This window comes from Zalophus californianus, chromosome 16, assembly GCF_009762305.2.
Source record: "Zalophus californianus isolate mZalCal1 chromosome 16, mZalCal1.pri.v2, whole genome shotgun sequence".
NCBI lineage: Eukaryota > Metazoa > Chordata > Mammalia > Carnivora > Otariidae > Zalophus > Zalophus californianus.
Genome location: NC_045610.1, coordinates 4,755,359 through 4,777,252, shown reverse-complemented (window position 1 = coordinate 4,777,252; position 21,894 = coordinate 4,755,359). Strand labels below are relative to the sequence as shown.

The 21,894-nt window shown below is 41.4% G+C and overlaps 1 protein-coding gene and 1 long non-coding RNA gene across 5 annotated transcripts in view; one reads left to right on the top strand and one right to left on the bottom strand.

Annotated features, from left to right (window-relative positions):
- The first annotated feature begins 5,646 nt into the window (after positions 1-5,646).
- The window catches only part of LOC113939311 (myosin-8), a 27,477-nt gene continuing 11,229 nt past the window's right edge, over positions 5,647-21,894 (top strand). Inside the window, exons 1-20 of one of the 3 annotated variants that reach the window (XM_027625157.2) lie at positions 5,647-5,856; positions 6,522-6,665; positions 6,751-6,907; positions 9,113-9,140; positions 9,236-9,350; positions 9,657-9,749; positions 9,881-9,944; positions 10,839-10,937; positions 11,028-11,131; positions 11,285-11,423; positions 12,610-12,728; positions 12,817-12,966; positions 14,067-14,237; positions 15,312-15,616; positions 15,724-15,799; positions 17,399-17,486; positions 17,567-17,684; positions 18,047-18,170; positions 18,267-18,403; positions 19,906-20,161. In XM_027625157.2, the coding sequence (XP_027480958.2) occupies positions 5,647-5,856; positions 6,522-6,665; positions 6,751-6,907; positions 9,113-9,140; positions 9,236-9,350; positions 9,657-9,749; positions 9,881-9,944; positions 10,839-10,937; positions 11,028-11,131; positions 11,285-11,423; positions 12,610-12,728; positions 12,817-12,966; positions 14,067-14,237; positions 15,312-15,616; positions 15,724-15,799; positions 17,399-17,486; positions 17,567-17,684; positions 18,047-18,170; positions 18,267-18,403; positions 19,906-20,161 (2,697 nt within the window). Of the gene's footprint in view, positions 5,857-6,521; positions 6,666-6,750; positions 6,908-9,112; positions 9,141-9,235; positions 9,351-9,656; positions 9,750-9,880; positions 9,945-10,838; positions 10,938-11,027; positions 11,132-11,284; positions 11,424-12,609; positions 12,729-12,816; positions 12,967-14,066; positions 14,238-15,311; positions 15,631-15,723; positions 15,800-17,398; positions 17,487-17,566; positions 17,685-18,046; positions 18,171-18,266; positions 18,404-19,905; positions 20,162-21,894 lie in introns of all 3 variants that reach the window. The other 2 variants (XM_027625155.2, XM_027625156.2) reach the window with 2 other exon arrangements.
- The window catches only part of LOC113939315, a 19,587-nt gene continuing 15,333 nt past the window's right edge, over positions 17,641-21,894 (bottom strand). The window contains exons 3-4 of one of the 2 annotated variants that reach the window (XR_003525192.1): positions 18,194-18,296; positions 17,641-17,772 (exon numbers count right to left, since the gene is read on the bottom strand). This is a non-coding gene — a long non-coding RNA (uncharacterized LOC113939315). Of the gene's footprint in view, positions 17,787-18,193; positions 18,297-21,894 lie in introns of both variants that reach the window. The other variant, XR_003525193.1, reaches the window with a different exon arrangement.

The following is a 21,894-nucleotide window of genomic DNA, read 5'->3' as shown; positions in this document are numbered from 1 at the left end:
GAATTTTAGTGGTAAAAGTGAGAAAGTTACTACATAATTCTCTACATTAATGAATTTGAGGAGAAAAAAAGAATCTCAATAAATGCAGAAAAAAACACTGATAAAATCCAATGTATTTTAAAGATATAATTCAGGGGCGCCTGGGTGGCTGTCGTCAAGTGGCTGCCTTCGGCTCAGGTCATGATCCCAGGGTCCTGGGATCCAGTCCCACATCATCGGGCTCCCTGCTCGGCGGGAAGCCGGCTTCTCCCTCTCCCACTCCCTCTGCTTGTGTTCCCTCTCTCGCTGTGTCTCTCTGTCAAATAAAATCTTTTTTACAAACTTTTAAAAATTTTAAAAATAAAGATATAATTCACATGCCACAAATTCACCATTTAAATGTAAATTCAGTGGTTTTAGTAGATTCACAAAATCACGCAATCATAACCACTATCTAATTTCAGAACATTTCATCACCTCAAAAAGAAATCCCATTAGCAGTCACTCCCCAGCCTCCCCCCTTCCAGACCATCTTCTGGCAAGCACTAATCTACTTTTTGTCTCCATGGATTTGCCTGTTGTTGACATTTGATAGATATGGCATCATCAAATATAAGGGCACTATGTCAATCACTTCAGCATAATATTTTTGAGGTTCAAGGTTCATCCATGCTGTAACATGTATCAGTACTTCACTCCTTTTCATGGCTGAAGAATACTCCATCATATGGATGTATCACATTTTGTTTATCCATTTGTCCGCTGATGAACATCTGGATTGTTTCCACTTTTTTGGCTATTATGGATAATGTTGCCATGAATATTTGTGTATGAAATTTTGTATAAGCATATGTTTTCAATTCTCCTCGTCATGTACCCAGGAATGAAGCAGTTTAATTCATCTTTATGATTAAAATCACTGGCAAACTAGATATAAAGTATCTTGAAACATCAGAGGCAACCCAATTAAAGTCAGGAATGAAATAAGGATCACTTACCTTGTCTAGGGTATAAGTATCCTAGTGTTACTATTCAAGATTGTCCTAAGTGTCTCAATTTAATTAGAAAAAGAAAAAAAAATAACGTAAAAATCATAAAAGAAAGAAGACACAAAATTGTGATTATTTGTGCATACTACATCAAAAACCCAAGAGAATCACATAAATTGTCAGAAGTGATAAGGAAGCTCAGCAAGGGGGCCAAATGAAAGATACCAGTAAAACCAACTTTCTGAAACACCACATATCTGCTAAGGACTGAGTTTGTATGTAACAGAAAATCTGAGTATATGGTGCCTTATTAATATCAGTGGTTCATTTTCTTCCTCATGTATTAAACTTCAACTCACAGATGTCAACACTGTCTCTGAAATTCTCTTGATCCTTCTTTCAAGGCTATAGCTCTGCCAAGACATCTGTGCTCTACACCAAAAAGGGGTGAGACAGGGAAAGGGAAAGGTAGTTACCAGTGGAGTCTGCTCTCTTTCTGGAAGTCCCACCCAGCAACTCCCACTCGTACTTCATCATTAGCCAAAACAGTGTCACGTGGCTGCCCTGTGCCACAAGGCATCTGGGAAATGGAGGGAGGTGGTATACAGCTGCCACAGACAGACCTAAGCTTCTGAGCAGGCCATACTGGCTGCCACATGCCAGTAATAACCAAGTGGGAAGGCTAATCAGAAAAAGAATCCCATTCACCACAGCAACAAAACACTAAAAAATGTATACAACAGAATGTAAGAATGGTCAAGACAACTTTAAAATAAATGAATAATTAGGGATAATGTGTCCTACTAGATATCAAAGCATATGTGCTATTGGCTCAGAAACAGTGGTACAAAATATGGAATTCAGAAACACTACATACACATACACACACACACACACACACACACACACACACACACACAAATACAACTAGATTACAAATGTCAATATATATTTTTAAAGCATTAGATTGGAAATATAGAACATATTTATGACGCTGAGTCCTTGAGTTAGAGAAGGCCTTCTCTTACAATACACACAAAAAAGCTACAAATGAAAAGTGTTTGTAACTTTGACTACATAAAAATTTAAAACTTCCATAAGACTGAGATGCCAAAACAAAGTTAAGATCACTATCAAACAAGGAGAAACCTTCTGGAATTTGTACAAAAAAGAAATGATTATAATCTAGAACAAAGAGAATTCTACATAGCAAATTTTAAATGAGTGATATCAAAATAATCCAGGGATAGAGTAGTAGGTTGGGGTATATACAAAACAAGACTAACCATGAACTGATAATTACTAATGCTGGATGATGACCGCAATGGCCTCATATAGTACTTTCTCTATTTCTATGTTTTAAATTTTTGCTTCCTTTATGTACTAACATGGAAAATGATCTAAGAATAGAGAATGAAAAAAAACAAGTTGGTAAATATGTAAAGCATGATACTATCTCTAACATATTTTAAACATCTCATTATGTATTTTCTATGGGTCAATCTAGTTAGGCCAGTTTCATTAATTTATATTTTTCCAAATATAACTTAGTTAAGTGCACACAGAAGGTCTGGAATATTACACACCAAACTGGTTGTAAGTGGTTACCTCTGGAGAGAAGGGAGCTACCTCCATTGTGAGTTCATCAAAAGGGAATTTTAGCCTCATCTCCAAGGCATGTTATTTGAATATAAGAGGTTACACGATGACACATATTTATCAAAACTCATAGAAATGGAACTGTTCTGTGTCCTGTCTGTGACGGTGACTACAAGAATCCGTTCACATGTAAAAAGTAGAACCATGCAACAGAGAAAGCGAATTTTACCATCAAGGTCAAAAATGTTTTAAATAGCAGCAAAAAAATCTCATACAACTGCCAGCTAAAGAATGAATTTTGCTGCATATAAATTAAACCCCAATATACTGGACCTTTAAAAAAAAAAAAGGAAAGATTTTAATTTAAACGGAATGATCATAATATAATCTGTTTAAAGAATAAGGATGCAAATTATATCACTGATATGAAAATTACCTACAATATAACTTTTTAAGTAGATTGTAAAATATATACGTACTATATACACATATATAGTATGATCCCACTACGGTCCCAAACGTCTTTATCTTATTTTATCTCTGCATGTTGGGATTATAGACATCTTTTTCTCTCCGTTCATCTGTGGGTTTTTTTCCTACAATGAATATATACTATTTTGTACTGAAATAATGTTTTTCAGTCTTGAGGGGGTGGGCACTGGCCAATGGTGGAGGCTCAGCAGAGACTCTCCTCTCACCGTGGCCCTGCTGCCCAAGCCCAGACTCCAAGGGTGAGCCTTGGCAGTGACCCAGGGGGATGAAGTGGAGGGCTCCTCTAGTAACAAATAAGGAAAAGCGGATAAGGCCCTGACGGCAATGTGTCGCTGAGAACCGGATCACTGGGTTACCACAGGCATGTGTAGAAGAGTTCGCCAAATCGAATATAGCTCGTGGGAACGGACTTTGAGGCCCCACCAGGCACTGTCAAAGATCACCTTCCCAGCCTACTAGAAAGCATTCTCTGCCGGCAGATTGGTCCCTGTCAAATTATTTATAGGAGATTGGTTCACATACCCAAAATGATATGAATACTTCTAATTATATCCAAACATGCCAAATGTCAGTACAAATGATGCCGAGGGTCATGCTGCCAAATGTCCTGCCCTAACAAAGCGGAGAGAGCAACAGCGTCAGCACACCGGTGCCCATATAAGCACGGGACCCCGCCTTTCTATCTCCACCGAGAACCCAGAGGTGAGTGATGCGGGCCTTGGGCTTGAAGGACCCCCAAGGACAGGAAGAGCTGATCCCGTGGCCCACCTCCAAGCATGAAACTGTCCCTCCCCAGTCTGATTTTTATTTTCACAGAGCCGAGCTTTAGAGCAGGGCAATTATAATTCTGTAACTGTTTTACTGGCATGTCAGAACTTTGCTGATAAGAGACCTTATTTTTTACAGTGTCAGCCACTTCTGAACCTGCGATTCCTCTGGAACTCTCAAGGTAAGCCTCAGCTTTCTGGGCATGTTGATGACACAGGGCATTCAGGCTAACGAAGCTGGGAACAGATCTCAATTGTACACATTTCCATGTTCCTGCTCTTACCTAAGGAGGCGGTGCTTCCAAATGACTGCTTATAAGTGCTGGGAAACTCCTGCTCCCAGAAAGCCTTCTCTGCACTCCCCTCACCTGAGTTCCAGGGTTGAAGGACCATTTGGGACAGAAGGAATTCTGACAGACCTGCCCAGGGGCAACAGACTATTCCATGCCAAACTCCCTTTCCTGCAAAGCACTGACCCTTACAAATATTTTTTAAACACCCCAGAAAAATCCTTATCAAAAAATGAAAAGACAAACAACTTGTGACAACCATGTTTTAGCTACTTTTGATGATTCATTGTTATTTGGTTTTAGAAAGACGGATCATTGCTCTTCTAAAAAGTCCCCAGTGGTACACCCACAGAGTGCTAAATACCGTGCCTAATTTAGAAGAGGTCCTGGCCCTTCCCCAAGTAATTTACACCTGAAAGGAAAGGCTCAACCAATCTAACAGGCCAACCCTGTGGAGGCATATCTATCAGAGGACAATGGCTTACATGTGATGAACCCTTACATTTCTATCTCTTTTCTTTTTATTGATGGAAAGAAGGGAAGTCTGGGGAATGTATGTGGGAAGAAGGGCCTTCTTCATGCTGAAGCTCTCATTTCTCTGCGGTTAGATGTGTTAACTGGCAGTTGAAATCTCTCATGCAAAAAAAGAAAGTGTCAAAAGAGATTTTGGAATTAAGGCAATGCTAAGTCTCTTGGTAACGAGCCAAATGACAAAACCACACGGTATTAAGAATTTATTATGAGGTTCTTTGAACAACCCACTGAGAGATTTAACACTAAGTATTAACATAAAGTAGATATTAAAAATAACACAAGCCTTGGGGCACCTGGGTGGCTCAGTCCGTTAAGCATCCGACTCTTGATTTTGGTTCAAGTCACGATCTCAGGGTCGTGAGATCAAGCCCCTCAACAGGCTCTGTTGCTCGGCGGGAACTCTGCTTGAGATTCTCTCTCTCCCTCCGCTCCCCACCCCCAAATAAATAAATCTTTAAAAAAAATAATAACACAAGCCTTAAGAGAGAAAAAAAAAATGGCCACCTAAAAAGGTAAAGCAGGTCTTTGAAAGCTTTGAAAATACCAACCTTGCTTTGCACAAGACAAACCTTCTCTCCTAACGATGTGACTATCCTGGTATATGGCAGATGCAGAAGGAAACGTAGGGATTAAAGAAAGACAGCTGCTAGAGAACAATCCACCAGCTGTCGATATTGTTACAGTGTAGAGATTCAAACATGCAAGGGTTCCACTGAAGGCACTCTGGCCCTGAGGATCAAGATATGTATCGCAGAAGGAAATCTGCAAGGTACTCAGAATGAAGCCTCCGGTCACAACCTCATGCCCCCCAGTCCTTTGGCCTGTGTGAGAACACAGGTCAAGGGCAGCCTGGCGGAACAGACAGCCCAAGCAACGGGGGTGCAACACTTCTTTCATGCCACATCCTAGCTCAAAGGTATTAACTTCTGGTTGCTTTTTCTCCCTCTGCCCCAGTTCTTCCCCAAGGCAGAATCCTCTGCTAAATAAACTGCAGCCATGAGTGCGAGTTCGGACGCTGAGATGGCGGTTTTTGGCGAAGCTGCTCCCTTCCTCCGAAAATCGGAAAAGGAGCGGATTGAGGCCCAAAACAAGCCCTTCGATGCTAAAACATCGGTCTTTGTCGCGGAGCCCAAGGCCTCCTACGTGAAGAGCACCATACAGAGCAAGGAAGGAGGGAAAGTAACTGTGAAGACAGAAGGCGGAGCAGTAAGTAAACACACGGGGAGAAAACGCTCCCAGTTGTCTTCTTCAGTCTCCTCGTTCAAGGTGAAGCTCTAAGCCTCCTGCCACCACAGACACCCTCCTGGTCCGTTATGGATGCCAGATTTGGACGGCAAAGGAGGTTCCCAGCAGTCACCTCGGGTGCCCCCTTCCCAGCTACCCACAGGACTTCAACACGCTAGAGTCAGCTGCCACCATATCCCTCAACTCCCCACTTTGCATTATAAACCCCCAAACTTGGAGGAAATAGAAGCCAGCCTCTCCGGTCAGGAAACTACTGTTATTTACTTAGCTAAATAATGTATTAGTATCCCCATTACTTCCCCCCAGAAGCTTCTTGTAATGAATGGCCGGGAAAAATAAAAAATTTAACCTATTAAAATAAGAGTTAAAAAGATATAAACTGATAAATACTGGGAACAGGGGAATATGGGAAGAAAAAAAATCTTTAAAAAAAGGTGGTATACTATTTCATCATAGGAGACGGGTTTTCTTAGCATCAGACTCTGAAACAAATACAATTTCATGCCTTGATTTAAAGAATACTGAATAAATGAAAAGTGTCAGTAATTATATTTTATAAGCAAAACAGACAAACCAACCCTATGTCCCACCATCAATACAAAGTGGTCTCTCACTTTACTTGCCAGACTCTAACCGTCAGGGAGGACCAAGTCTTCCCCATGAACCCTCCCAAGTACGACAAGATCGAGGACATGGCCATGATGACCCACCTGCACGAGCCTGGAGTGCTGTACAACCTCAAAGAGCGTTACACAGCCTGGATGATCTACGTGAGCGCCCTTCAGCATCTCCCAATCCCGTCTATCTCTCTGAGTAAAGACAAGATCCTCATGTCACATTTTCTGGTTTTCTCAGACCTACTCGGGCCTCTTCTGTGTCACCGTGAACCCCTACAAGTGGCTGCCGGTGTACAACTCCGAGGTGGTGGCAGCCTACCGAGGCAAGAAGCGCCAGGAGGCCCCGCCCCACATCTTCTCCATCTCCGACAATGCCTATCAGTTCATGCTGACGGGTGAGTGACACAGCTATTTATGTGCAAAAACATGGAAACGGAACCTTTAACAAGCAGCCTCTGTCTGGGCCCTGATTATAATAACACATTGCAGCCACATGGGGCTTCACTGTGTTCAAGGAACTTCCAGAGCTCCGGTGTCATATATGCTTCCCAGCAGCCATCCCCATTTTAGAGAGAGGAAAGGGAAGCTGGTTGGGCTCAGTGACCTGCCCAAGCTACCCCAGCTAGTAAGCGGAAGCCAGGCGGAAACAATTAGCAGACCTCTGTAAACGCGCCTGCCGATTTCCCATAGGTTTTCATTTCTGATTCAACAGAAGAAAAGTTCAAATCAGTTATTTTAAAATAAGCACATCCACAGCAATCAAGGAAAATAGTTCCCAGCTACAGCTGGAAAGCTTTGTAATTCTTATGTTTATCGTTAAACGACCCAGCGAATACTGCCAGCGTCTGGGGTAGAACACGTGTAAAGAGCGAGCTACCACTTTCGTCCCGGTGATTCTGAAGCATTTTCCTATTAGAATGGAAGAAAATAAAAATACCTCTTCCTCTGAAAATATTTTTGAAATCCTATCAAAGCCTGTTATTCCCGTCTTATCAAAGCATAAACAAACAGCTTTGACATGCATTACAAGCCTAAGTACAGCGTTTAAACCTTTTATTTTCACACACCAAATGCACCGCCTTTGGAAATATTCTGAATTCAGGAGTTTCCTGTTGTTCCATAGGGTTTTGGGAACTGAGAGGGTTTTGTTCTTTTTTCGTTTTTGTTTGTGTTGCTGCACTTGTTTTTAAGTTGTCTGTTAAAGGAGGAGAGAAGAGAAAGAAATAAAATAGGAATCTTCCATTACAAATTGGCCAGCAATTCCACAAGGATTTCATGCCAGTAAACTGTTCTTTGGTGGTCAGCAGAAGCTAGCTACCTTCCAGAAATGATCCAAAGGCTGGCTCGTTTCGGAGGGTTTAATACTCAGCAGCTGCACTTAACTCTGCTTTGTACACCACCACCCCTACGCCAAGGTCTCCACACCCCAAGCTTTGGGGCTGCTCCAAATTCAAGATCACTTATGGCTCCCAAACATGATCTGCATATAAAACCATGCTAAACTGTGGCATTTGACCTGGTACATGTTATTTTATCATCACCAAAAGAGACTAGAACTTTTCTTATCAGTGCTCCCATGAGATGTGATATGATCTTCCATAATTTTTCTGCTATTGGAAAAAAAATCAATTTGAGTACGTTCTAAAATCTGTATCTACTGCTCTGAATAGAACTCTGAAGTTCTCTAAAGTCTATATGCACATCGAAATAACATCCAGATTTGTATCTATTTCTCTGATAGATTTTTAGATTTGAGAATCCACTCAAATAGAACTGGAGATTTAACATATCAGAAAATTGGTATAAGTACAACATATCAGTCATATAACTAGTGACAATGTCTGTTTTTATTATTTAGAAATGTACATAAAATTAAAAGGAACATAAGACTAAATGAACATATTTACAATTCCAGATCCCTTCCCTATTGAGTGTTACCAGCAGTCAAATTAGTCATATCAAGAGCTGGGAGGAGGCCAGGTAGCAGAAAAATACATAAAGTGGAAGTCAGAAGACCTGAATACCTTTGACCTTATTAACAAGCTCTGTAATTATTATTCGAAAAGTCACCGATTCCTCTCTGGGTCTCAGCTTCTTTACCCGTTAAATAAAAGAGTTGGCCTCGGTAATTTTTCTAAGATCCCTCATGACTTCAAAATTCTAGTAATTCTTACTGAAGTGTTGATAGATGACATTATAGGATGCCTGGGATTTTCCTTAAAATAATCCAGGAAGAATGGGACAGGAGTAGAGAGGATATAAAATTGGCCAAGTGATGATAATTGTTGAAGCTGTATGATGGGGACATGGGGGCTATCTATGTTATTGTCTCTACTTGGTATCTGTTTGAAATTTATCATCACAAAGTCCTTAAAATTAATAAGATACAAAAGGAAACAGATGATAGCTTGCCTCTCATTGTCACAACTTTACTCCAAGAGCCAAGTACTCTTTGGGGACTAATCACAAAACCAAAACCATAAGTGACATCTTGCAAATGTTAAAAGAACAAGCTGTGTTTGATCTAAACTGACTCAATAATCTTTATATTGAATGTTCTTTTTCTTTTTTAACTGCTGGTCTTGATTTCTCTTTCACAGATCGTGAGAACCAGTCCATCTTGATCACGTACGTGATTGTTCCCTTCTCGGGTTTTGATTGTCTTAGACATGACAACATGAGCTGTAGTAGTTCTGATCTTTTCTCTGGTCTCTGTTTGACAGCGGAGAATCTGGTGCCGGGAAGACTGTGAACACCAAGCGTGTCATCCAGTACTTCGCAACAATTGCAGTCACTGGGGAGAAGAAGAAGGAGGAAGCTACCTCTGGCAAAATGCGGGTAGGTCTGGGGACAGACTCAAGACTCTTGGGGCTTGGGGCGCCTGGGTGGCTCAGTCATTAAGCGGCTGCCTTTGGCTCAGGTCATAATCCCAGGGTCCTGGGATTGAGCCCCGCATCGGGCTCCCTGCTCAGCGAGGAGCCTGCTTCTCCCTCTCCCTCTGCCTTCCTCTCTGCCTACTCGTGCTCTCTCTGTATCTCTCTGCCAAATAAATAAATAAAATCTTTAAAAAAAAAAAAAAAAAGACTCTCAGGGCTCTCAGGAATTCTGGAGCCCCAGAGGTGAGGACCGCTCTTGCCTTTGCAGGGGACCCTTGAAGATCAAATCATCAGCGCCAACCCCCTACTGGAGGCCTTTGGCAATGCCAAGACTGTGAGGAATGACAACTCCTCTCGCTTTGTAAGTCTCCTGGTCACAGAGGGGTCTTCTCAGTCCTTCCATGCTAGAGAAAGCACATCTGAATTATCATTTCAATTGCATCCTTCTGTGTGCTTCAACTTTTCAATACTAAATAATCTTCTCTTTTCAAGGGTAAATTCATTCGAATCCACTTTGGTACCACAGGGAAGCTAGCTTCTGCAGATATTGAAACATGTGAGTAACAGGACCACCAAAAATCAAAAGACAGACGAGTGATTTCATGTGCAGGTTATTCAGGAACACTTGGCGTGCGCTGAGCCTGCTGCCAGTGTTGCCCATGAGCCAATGCCAGACTTAACCATAAATCCACTGTGTGCTCCATCAACGTCAAGGCAAACTGGCAGTTCTGGAGCACATTCTGAAATTCCTGCCACAGAAGCAACTTTGGTATTTTTTCCAGGACAAACCACTTGGGCTACTTTGGGTTCCTATGAGTTACCTATAGGTTTACAATATTTCTCTGTGATTTGCTCTTCATCTGAGCTCTGGTAGGTGTTTCTAAGTAACCACTCACCACAAAGTCTCAGATGACGTGAGGAAGGAGGAGATATTACAGATCAATAATAATACAGAGGTCACAGGTTCCCCCATATTAAAAGCTTTTTTTTTTTACTAGAGCAGATAGGTTTCAGTCTCTACTCTTAGATAGTGAGAAAATTAGGCAGTTACCACATGTATTTGGAATTCTTATATCCAGCACCAAAAGGATCAATATATCAGGTAGAAATCTCAGTGGAGTCTAATGTAATGATCCCAGTCTCAGCAAACACACTGAGGTTCATTTAATATTTCAGCAGCATTGGGGTGTCGGGGTGGCTCAGTTGGTTGAACATCCAACTCTTGATTTTGGCTCAGGTCATGATCTCAGGGTCGTGAGGTCGAGCCCCATGACAGGCTCTGCACTGAGTGCGAAGCCTGCTTAAGATTCTCTCTCTCCCTCTCCTTCTGCCCCTCCCCCCACCTCACTCCCTACCCTCCCTCCCTCCCTCTCCCCCATCTGAAGTGTGTGTGTGTGTATTTCAGCACCACTGATTTTTTTTCTAATTTAATATCTATTTCTATTTCCAGATCTTCTAGAAAAGTCCAGAGTTACTTTCCAGCTGAAGGCAGAAAGAAGCTACCATATTTTTTACCAGATCACTTCCAGTAAGAAGCCAGATCTGATTGGTAAGGAAGAACTTAAATTTATAGATGAACGTTAATATTTTTATTAACAATTTCTAATGTAAATGTATACCCTGAATTATATGTACCCAGAAATGCTCCTGATCACCACCAACCCATATGACTATGCCTTCATCAGTCAAGGGGAAATCACGGTCCCCAGCATTGATGACCAAGAAGAACTGATGGCCACAGATGTAAGTCACATACACACACACACTGTAAAAAAAATTCCATTATGTGCAGGAACAGCCCACTGTAGGTGTGGTTACCCTAGGACACAGTATAAATTCTCCAAAATAAGTTAGTCTCTTCTGCCCTAATCTTTGTTCTGTCATTTCTCCTGGAAGAGTGCCATTGACATCCTGGGCTTCACTCCTGAAGAGAAAGTCTCCATCTACAAGCTCACGGGGGCTGTGATGCATTATGGGAACATGAAGTTCAAGCAGAAGCAGCGGGAGGAGCAGGCCGAGCCAGATGGCACCGAAGGTACCAGATGAACCTCCTTCTGGGTCTGAATTAAAGAATATGGCAGGAAAAAAAAAAAAAAGCCTATTCTAAACTCACGTCTCCATCACAGCTGAACTTCTGAAGAGCATATACATATCTACACACACCGCACACTTTCCTCACCCCCTTTCCTTCCCTGTGTGTCCATATCTCCGTCATTTCTAAGCAGCCCAAATAAGTTAAAACAAACCCTAATAGGCGCTTATAAAGACATATCTAAAAAAGCACAATCGGGGCCAGATCGTGAGAGAGAAAAAGAGATGGCACAGTGCTCCTGCTCTGCCGTGGAATGGTGGCTGTGTACGTGAGCCAACTTGGCATGTGAGCCTACTTCAGCACTAGCCAGGTGAACTAGCAGCTGGCGAGACAGGAGCTGCCCACCACAAAGCTGGGGGTGAAGGGCATCCCTAGACATCTGTGCACATGAGTGCATTGTCTATATATAAACCTGCAGGCACTCTAGGCAGTGAGATAAAAAAAGAACTGAGAAAGAAAAGTCATGTATTCCGTGTGCGGAACATAAAGGACCTACCAAGGAAGCTAAAGTTGTCGGCTCCTTGAAGCCTTTCTGACCCCCACCCCCCAGCTTGACACATTCTCTCCCTCCTCTAAACTTTTCAGCAGCTACAGTGGTACCTGACCTGTGGCATTTACATTACAGTCCTTGGCACAATTTCAGAAAGAGACTCCGAGGGGGCACAGAGTGAAATTTAATACCTACTTTTCAGACAACGAAACTGAACAAGTGGGTTTATATTGGCAGGAGCAAAACTGAAATAAGGATCCAAATATTGGGACTTCTCTCTCTCCCTAATAGCAATTATTAAGATGTATTTATCTTTTCCCTCCAACCACACCTAATGTGTCTGCCTTAAGAGCAGGCACCATGGCCTTTGCCTTACATAAAAGTATTGCCATAAACACTGGACACATGTTAACTGTTGAATTTCTCAAAAGCTACTTGCAATAAATCCCCAAAGAGCAGTGTAACTATTTATTAGCAAGTATGAGCTCTAATGTACGGGGACCCTCATCTGACCTTCTATAGAATTACTTAAAGCTTTTTATTTAAATAACAAAGAGAATGGATTGGAGAAAAATAGAAAAATTAGGTAAAAGGGGATATCCACCATTAAACAACATTTCTCGAATTGTGACTCTGCAGTTGCTGACAAGGCGGCCTATCTCCAGAGTCTGAACTCTGCTGACCTGCTCAAAGCCCTCTGCTACCCCAGGGTCAAGGTCGGCAATGAGTATGTCACCAAAGGCCAGACTGTGCAGCAGGTGAGTGCATGACCTCAATGAATAACACCCGTCCCAGGCCTTCACAGCGTCTTCAGTAGCATCAACAATCACTACTCTGTCCACGAAGGTGTACAACGCGGTGGGCGCTCTGGCCAAGGCCGTCTACGAGAAGATGTTCCTGTGGATGGTCACCCGCATCAACCAGCAGCTGGACACCAAGCAGCCCAGACAGTACTTCATCGGGGTCTTGGACATCGCCGGCTTTGAGATCTTTGACGTGAGTTGTCTTCATATTAACAAAAAGTGAGAGAAAAACAATGTGGGTTCTGATATACGAGCCATTCCTGTACATTTACAGTGTCCACATTGCTTCCTCCAACACTGCACCCAGAACAGAAGTTACCTCCCCCATATCTAGGCAATACCATAAGTGTGATGATAACCATAACTGCCATTTGTGGAGTGAGGGTATTTCTGGCACTCCACTAAGCACTTCAAAATGTTACCTCATTTAATCTTCAGAACAACCCATGAAAGGGTAACGAATATTACTATTAATTACATGTGGAGAAACAGAGATGCAGGAAAATGAAAACCCTTGCTAAAGATCCCACAGCCATTTAAGGCAAAGCCAGGACAAGAACCCAGATGTGTAGATGGAGCATCTCCCACGGAGGAGAAAGCACACAGGTCATGGTCTCTCCTGTTCCAAGTTCATCTGACACATACTATTTCACCTCTGGGGTATCAGCTGCATCATGTGTAAAATGCAGGTGTAAATTATTACAAAGACTCTTTCACATCATCAATTACTACACCACATCAGGTCCCTACTTTCACAGACCTGGCAAAGGGAATTTGCCAGATGTTTGATATGAAGACGAGACAAACTTGCCTATTATTCCACTTTGTACATCAAATAAAAAGGTCTTAGGAGAAGCTTTCCTTATGTGACAGCCAAGAGTGAAAATGTGAACTTTATCCTGAATTGGAGAGTGGGGTGGTAAAAAAAGTGAAACTTTCCAATAAATTACTTTCATCCTTAAATCCAAACCATAATTCATGGGGACCATGGCTGTACTTTTCATGTATGCTTTTGCTATGCAATCTTAGAGCTGGGAAGGGGTAGATCCTACCAGAAGTCTTGCTGTATAATTGATACCTGTGCTTTTAAATAATGCCCAGAATTCATAATAAAGGCTCATGTCAAAAAAAAAAAAAATGGATCGTTTTTTTTTCCTTGGGACTTCTGAAAGAACAATTAGTTTAAATTTTATTTCATTACTGTAGTCCACATTTTCTCAATAAAAGAATGTTTCAGTAACGAATTTTACTGCTAAAAAATCCATTTAATGTTGAAAATTTTGTTTTCTGCAGTTCAACAGCCTGGAACAGCTGTGCATCAACTTCACCAACGAGAAGCTGCAACAGTTCTTCAACCACCACATGTTCGTGCTGGAGCAGGAGGAGTACAAGAAGGAGGGCATCGAGTGGACCTTCATCGACTTCGGGATGGACCTGGCTGCCTGCATCGAGCTCATCGAGAAGGTCTGTTTGACTTTCTTATTTGTTTTGTTAAGTAGGCTCCATGCCCAGCATGCAGCCCAACTCGGGCCTTAAACTTACAATCCTGAGACCAAAACCTGAGCTCAAATCAAGAGTTGGACACTTAACCAACTGAGCCACCCCGGCACCCCAGTCTGTTTGACTTCTAAAGCAAGGCAGACTGCAAGGGTAACTTTTCCAAGTGTCTGAAGCAATTCTAGAAAGTATAACTGTGACATTAGATATCAGAACAAACAGAAATACTTAGGTATCAGAACAAACAGAATTACTGTTTAAAACTTCCTCTTTTCAACTTCTACATAAGAAGGATCAGAGTGTTTAGTTTCATTCTGTTCTAGCCAGTTTTGTTCTAACAGCGACTCAAATCTGATTTTAAGGCAGCACTGAAAACTCAATTGAGACGATCTGCTCCACCAGCAGAACTACCTCACTAGTTCTGAATCTATCTCCATTACAATCCAAGATGTCAGCAACATAAATAAGTCTTTTTTCTAGATAAAAATTAGTACACATGTAACCCAGCTAGGACCTCTAAGAAAGATAATCCGTTTGGAAGTCAAGAAGTCTAATTGCTTACGCTTTTCCATAATCCAACCTTAAGGAGATCAAATACAGAAAATGTCTTAAATAAGGTTTGGATTATGTATACTATTAAACTACTGCATATAACGTAAACATCACTCTTAAGTCAGTAAATCCTTTTCATAACAAAAGAAAATAGTGACAGTAGATTAATTTAATAAATAGGCAAAAAGTGTGATAATACAGAACACTTTAACAAACTGCCCACACATGTTGTGCTGACTGACATTTGAAGTTTGTATTCCGCTATTCTTTTAACTGAAAGTGTTGCTGTGGACTGGATATGACAAGGAATGGTGGGAAAGTCACTCCAGTGATAACAAAAGGATTTCTTTGTGAGCTATGACCCTGGTTTATTTTATATACCTATTTACTTGGCAGTTCTGATCATTCAATCAAATACAGATAGAGCCACCATGTTTGCATCTTTTGGGAAACATAGGTTGACACTAATGTCCACCTTTCTGAATTTAGCCACTGGGCATCTTCTCTATCCTGGAAGAGGAGTGCATGTTCCCCAAGGCCACAGACACCTCCTTCAAGAACAAGCTATATGACCAACACCTGGGCAAGTCGGCCAACTTCCAGAAGCCCAAGGTTGTCAAAGGCAAGGCCGAGGCCCATTTCTCTCTGGTCCACTACGCCGGCACCGTGGACTACAACATTGGTGGCTGGCTGGACAAGAACAAGGACCCCCTGAACGACACTGTGGTTGGGCTGTATCAGAAGTCTGCAATGAAGACTCTGGCCAGTCTCTTTTCCACCTACGCTAGTGCTGAAGCAGGTACTTTCTGTGCCCTTAATCTAAATCAAGCCCATTCCCACAAAATGTTCAGATAACATTCCAGCCTCTAGGATTCTGCTCTAATTGATGGGTTTTTCTTTCTACCTCAGATAGTGGCACAAAGAAAGGTGCTAAGAAGAAGGGTTCTTCATTCCAGACTGTGTCAGCCCTTTTCAGGGTAAAGTACAAATTTCACCCAAAAACTCTATTCAGTTTCTATGAATTATCATAATTACAGGGTTTAGAATAAATTAGGAGAGAACAGAATGTTCAAATATTCACTCTTATCATGGTAGAACCAAGCAACACTTCTCTTACAGGGTGAGATGCTCTACCCATTATTCTTCATTATGATCATCTGATGTGTTCAGGAATGCCAAAATATCATTAGAAACTTTCTTATTATGTAATCAGGCTGATTTTTAAAGAAACATATCTGAACTTCAAAGCTGTCCCTAAGGAAAGCTGTTATCTTTATTCTACCAATGTTGCCCTTTGAGAATGCTCCTGAGTTCCTCTTTAAAGACATACTCTTTAGCACATCCTTCCCTCAATACACATCTTTGTCCTCTGAGGAGGATTTAATTTTTTGTAATGGCTGAAAATCATCTAAAATCAAGCCTAGTGATTTACATGGATGATTAAGCTAGAAAATATCTAAGATTAAAATAACAAATAATTTTACTACAAATCATGTGATTTTGTTAGGTAGCTTAACAACTGACTCTTCCAAAGGGAAGTGTGTGAAATGTCTAGACTCACGGTTGCTTTGTCAGAATGTGTATGGCTAAGTCTCATTCCTTTTAAAGGATATAACCCGTGACTGAAACAGGAAAACTGGCCTGTTCTTTTTCTTTCTCACTACCAATTTGCATTATCTCACCAAGTAGGCTCCTGCTTCATCAACTTATCCTTGTACATGTCTTCAAGATTAGAAGCCCACAGTAAATTTTGTTTCCTAATAGTTAACTGAGATATGAAAGAAAGACAAAAAAGCAACTCTGCCTTCCCCAAGACTATACCTAAGAAATATTGAGAAATATTTACATGTGAGTTTTCTACAGTTGAGTAAAACAACATCATCGGTCATAAGCAACTACTCTATTTCTGGAATAACGCCCCCCAGATGCTTCAGGCTGTGGATCATTCCCAGGCACCCAAGATCCACCCACACAAGATTATGTAGTCGCATGATTTTAGACTCTTCAAAAAAAAAAAAAAGGAAACAGTACAAACAAGAAGTCACAGGTCCCAGGGATAATAATAACCTCAAGGAAGGAACAGCAAAGGTGGGACAAGGGCCAACCTAGGTTCCCAGTGTAAACTACAACTGTGAAAATTACTAGCACTGAGACAGATGGAAGAGGCTTTAGAGGTAATCTCAACTCTTTTCAGATTAAGGCCCAGAGAGACGAATGGGATTTTACAGAGTCAAGCAGCTCATTAGCGGCAGAATGAGACCACAGTCTTTTGTCTTCTAATTCCCAGCTGAGAACAATTCCTGTGCATTAAGGCTACGGGATCTGCAGTTTGTTCATAGAATAGTTCCTAGGTGTTATAAATGAATACCTTGGAGAGCTGCATTTCTTCCCAGCACTTTGGCCTTGTGGTTATTTGGCAGGCTAGAACTCTGGAGACCTTAAAAATACAGAGCAACTGAAGCCTCGGAGGCTTATACCTGACAGTTAAAGGAGTGCCTAGGTTCACTCCAAATAATTACAAAAAAGCAATCTGAGATAAAACTTTCTCATCAAGTCCCTTCTGTCTGGCTTTCTAGGAAAATCTAAATAAACTGATGACCAACCTTAGGAGCACTCACCCCCACTTTGTACGGTGTATCATCCCCAATGAAACCAAGACTCCAGGTAAGACCCTTCTGATGCCCAAACAAGCTCCAGGGTGTCTGCTTTAGGCCATGAAATAAGGCATGTATTCTTCCTCTCAGGGGCCATGGAGCATGAACTTGTCCTGCACCAGCTGCGGTGTAACGGTGTGCTGGAAGGGATCCGCATCTGCAGGAAGGGGTTCCCAAGCAGGATCCTTTATGGGGATTTTAAACAAAGGCCAGTCTCTCTTTGTTGTATTTCACTGAATATTGTGAACATTTTATCATCTTAATTGTTGTCCTCTGTTCATCGCATTTCATGTGCCCTGTTGAGTAAATACTGTAAAATTAAGAAGTCAAATCATATAGTCTTGTGGTAGTAGGACTGGGTAACAGTTCGAAGAAGTGGTATTTTTTACAAATAGGAAAGACACATGCATTAGACTACAGAAAAATCACACTGTTTTACTATCTGAACTTAAAGCACAGCTTTAAGCTGGGTTTTCTACTTTTACTTTTTCTCTCAGATTTTTGGGGTCATTTGGTTTCCCCATATAATCATACCACCTTAATCATTCTTTTCTTTGTTTGACTGAACAGATACAAAGTTTTAAATGCAAGTGCTATTCCAGAAGGACAGTTCATCGACAGCAAGAAGGCTTCTGAGAAACTTCTTGCCTCTATTGATATTGATCACACCCAGTATAAATTTGGACATACCAAGGTATAGCTGTCATCTATTCCTACCTGATCCATACCCTTCTGCCGTTTCTGTGTCTCCTGTACCACAGGGAAGACTCGGGATTCTCCTTTTTTCCAGGTTTTCTTCAAAGCTGGCCTTCTGGGTCTTCTGGAAGAAATGAGAGATGAAAAGTTGGCCCAGATTATAACAAGAACTCAAGCCGTCTGCAGGGGATTCCTAATGAGGGTTGAATATCAGAAGATGTTGCAAAGGAGGTAACAACAGTGCAGATTATCCGAATTGTAAGGTCCCTTTGGGACTATCACTCAGCCTTTCTCATTTATTAACTTTCATTTTGTGGCTAATACATGCTTCTCGTGCAGTTCAGAACTCACTCCTACAACATATCCGCCTTTGCTTAACCCCTCATACTTGCACACTCCCTCCAATTTCTCCCTGTCCATCCCCCTCACATAGAGCTGCCAGAATAATTTGCAATAAGCACAGTTTTCATCATGCTGTAGCTCGGTCTGTGGCTCCCCCTGGCCTCCCATGACAAATCCACGTTGCCTTGCGTAGCTGTCAAGGCTCTCTGTATTCCCCAGTACATCTGTCATTCCCAACCACACAGCCTTTTCCAGCCAGCCTAAACAATTTGCTTATCTCCTGTTTTCATATTTGCCCCAGGCCTACCCCCCATCCTAATTTACCTATTTACCAATTCAGAACTTGCACTTTTCCTTTCTCCAATGAGCCTCACCCAGCTCTATCTACCCAGCTCTGATGCACTCCCTGCCCCCCACCCCCACGACACACACACACACACACACACACACACACACACACACACACACACACACACACATTTTGCATTCATTTTGCTCCTCTGTGCTTATTTGGATTTGTATTATAAGTGTTCCCAAATCCCTCCCATGTGTCTACATTATGGTTTGTGTCATGGTATTTGCCTTCTCAGAGTCATGGTTCTTGTAATTTGGACTTATACAGAAACAGAATTTACATTTTAATAAGCTTGAAGAGGCATACGGCAAACCTTGCTAGTCTAGTGCTACAGTTTGCAGAAGGAGCATCTTTTATTACTATTTAAAAATTGTACTTAGATAAAACAAATTTGGGTGCTCAATGCATGCTAAATCACCTGTAGATATTAACAGTCTAATTAAGCAAGTAAGAATGAGGCATTTGAAATAATCTGAGGAAAGCCAGTACATTATCTGAAAAAGCTAACAAAAGTTTACGAGTGGGTAATTCAGTGTTAATCAAAATAAGACGAAAGGCTTCGAGAAAGATGTGCTAAATCCTAAATTCCACCAGTGGGGCAAATCAGAAAGCACCCAATGTCATCTCACAGCTCACTCTGTAGGCCAACGGCCCACGGCACAACCACTTACAAATGCCACGTCCACTCCCAAATCACCAATACTGTAATATCTCAAATGATCTTATATTGGTATGTGTTTCTCATACGTGCAAACTATTCCCACTCTAAGGTCTGCTCCTTTGCTAGTGTGGTAAGGGTCTTGAGAACACAAAATTACTCAATATGAGCAGTACACATTAGCAAAGTGGTTACACTGAGCACTACTGTGAGTGTGTCTGTGTCTCTATAAAGCCTGCATTTAACATATACAAAATCTGATAATCATTTATACCTGGGGGATCATCACAAGGGGAACTTGTGTGTAAAATAAAAACCACCAACAATAACACTGCCCCTAATGAATCGATCTACACTGATATTTTTACGTCATTTCAGAGAAGCCCTTTTCTGCATCCAGTACAATGTACGTGCGTTCATGAACGTCAAGCACTGGCCCTGGATGAAACTCTTCTTCAAGATCAAGCCTCTCCTCAAGAGCGCGGAGACTGAGAAGGAAATGGCTACCATGAAGGAAGAGTTTCAGAAAACCAAAGATGAGCTTGCTAAGTCAGAGGCAAAAAGGAAGGAACTGGAGGAAAAAATGGTCACTCTCTTAAAAGAGAAAAATGACCTGCAGCTCCAGGTTCAATCTGTGAGTATTCTGTACTCTGAATGCAACATGTTACTGAAGCGTTTCTAGAAGGCATACATACTCCAGATTTACAAAGAGCCTTGTCTTGAAAAAGAAAAATCTCAAGTTACTTTTTTTAGTATTTCACTTATCTTTCCGTAGTCCTATGAGGAAGACACACACAATGACTTCTGAATTACAAATGGAAAAGGGAGGACTGAAGAACATATTCAATAATATCACAAATCTAGCAGCCATGAAGGAAGCAGTTTAAAGGCGATGCCCCAGATCGCAGCCAGATATCTTACCCATTTGCCTTGCATGCTTCATCCCAGCCTTACAAGGATCATCCTGTTCTCTGAATGCAAGTCTGAGATTGTATTGAAATTAAAGAAAGACCATTATTCTTTTTTAATTCAATTAGCCAACATATAGTATTTCATTAGTTTCAGAGGTAGAATTCAGTGATTCATCAGTTGCATATAACACCCAGTGCTCATCACATCAGGTGCCCTCTTTAATGCCCGTCACCCAGTTACCCCAACCCTCCACTCCTCTACCCTCCAGCAACCCTCAGTGTTTCCTATAGTTAAGAGTCTCTCATGGTTTGTCTCCCTCTCTGATTTCTTCCCGTTCAGTTTTCCCTCCCTTCCCCTATCATCCTCTGCACTGTTTTTTATATTCCACATATGAGTGAAACCATATGATAACTGTCTTTCTCTGATTGACTTATTTCGCTCAGCATAATCTCCTCCAGTCCCATCCATGTTGATGTAAAAGTTGGGTATTCATCTTTACTGATGGCTGAGTAATATTCCATTGTATATATGGACCACATCTTCTTTATCCATCTGTTGAAGGACATCTAGGCTCTTTCTACAGTTTGGCTAGTGTAGACATTGCTGCTATAAAAATCGAGGTGCAGGTGCCCCTTATTCTTATTTCTCTCCATCCTTACCACTGAGATTTAGCTCAATAAATCTGTTTGCAGTTATGTGAACTGAGCAACCAGAGTGTAAGGTAGAGCCCAGTTCCCTCTGTGATTCTTCCTTTGACAGACATCCTGAGTTCTTAAGGCTTCTGTTTACTAGCTCGGGAAGAATGGGGGATAGTCTGGACCAGTGCTCTGGCCAAGCATAATCTCCCATTTCCATGATCCAAAAGCCCACCAGTGTCATGAAGAAACCTGTGAAAGGGATAGTTTTCCTAAAATCTTTCAGCTATTTTCAACTTTCCCTTCTGATACCTTCGCTTATGTGAAGGTTACATTTTCCCAAAACACACAACCAACAACCACTTCAACCTAGCGTCCCTTCACAGTTCTTATCAGTGAGTAAACACTGACTGAATACACCACTATTAAAAATAAAAGCAAAGGAACCCTGAGAAGTCCCCATTATCATCCATTTAAGCATTTAAAAAACATAACCAAAGAACAAAACAAACACTGACAGAGAAGTTAAAGAAATTCCCCAGGCCAGAGTAATCTAATAAGGCTGAGCTGATTTTTATTTGAGTTCTTCAGTCACTCATAAAAACTGTATGGAGCTATGTAATGCCTCAAAATTACACATTCTTGTGTATTCTAAAATTCATGTTGAGACTAATAGGTGATCCTTAAAATGCAACTGAAAACTGTCGACATTTACAGCACTACTATGGACTATCAGGAAGGTTGTGAGTGTGTAACAAATGGTGCATGGAAATGTATTCACAGGCATAAAATTATTTAAGTTCTTTTTCTTTTCCTTTTT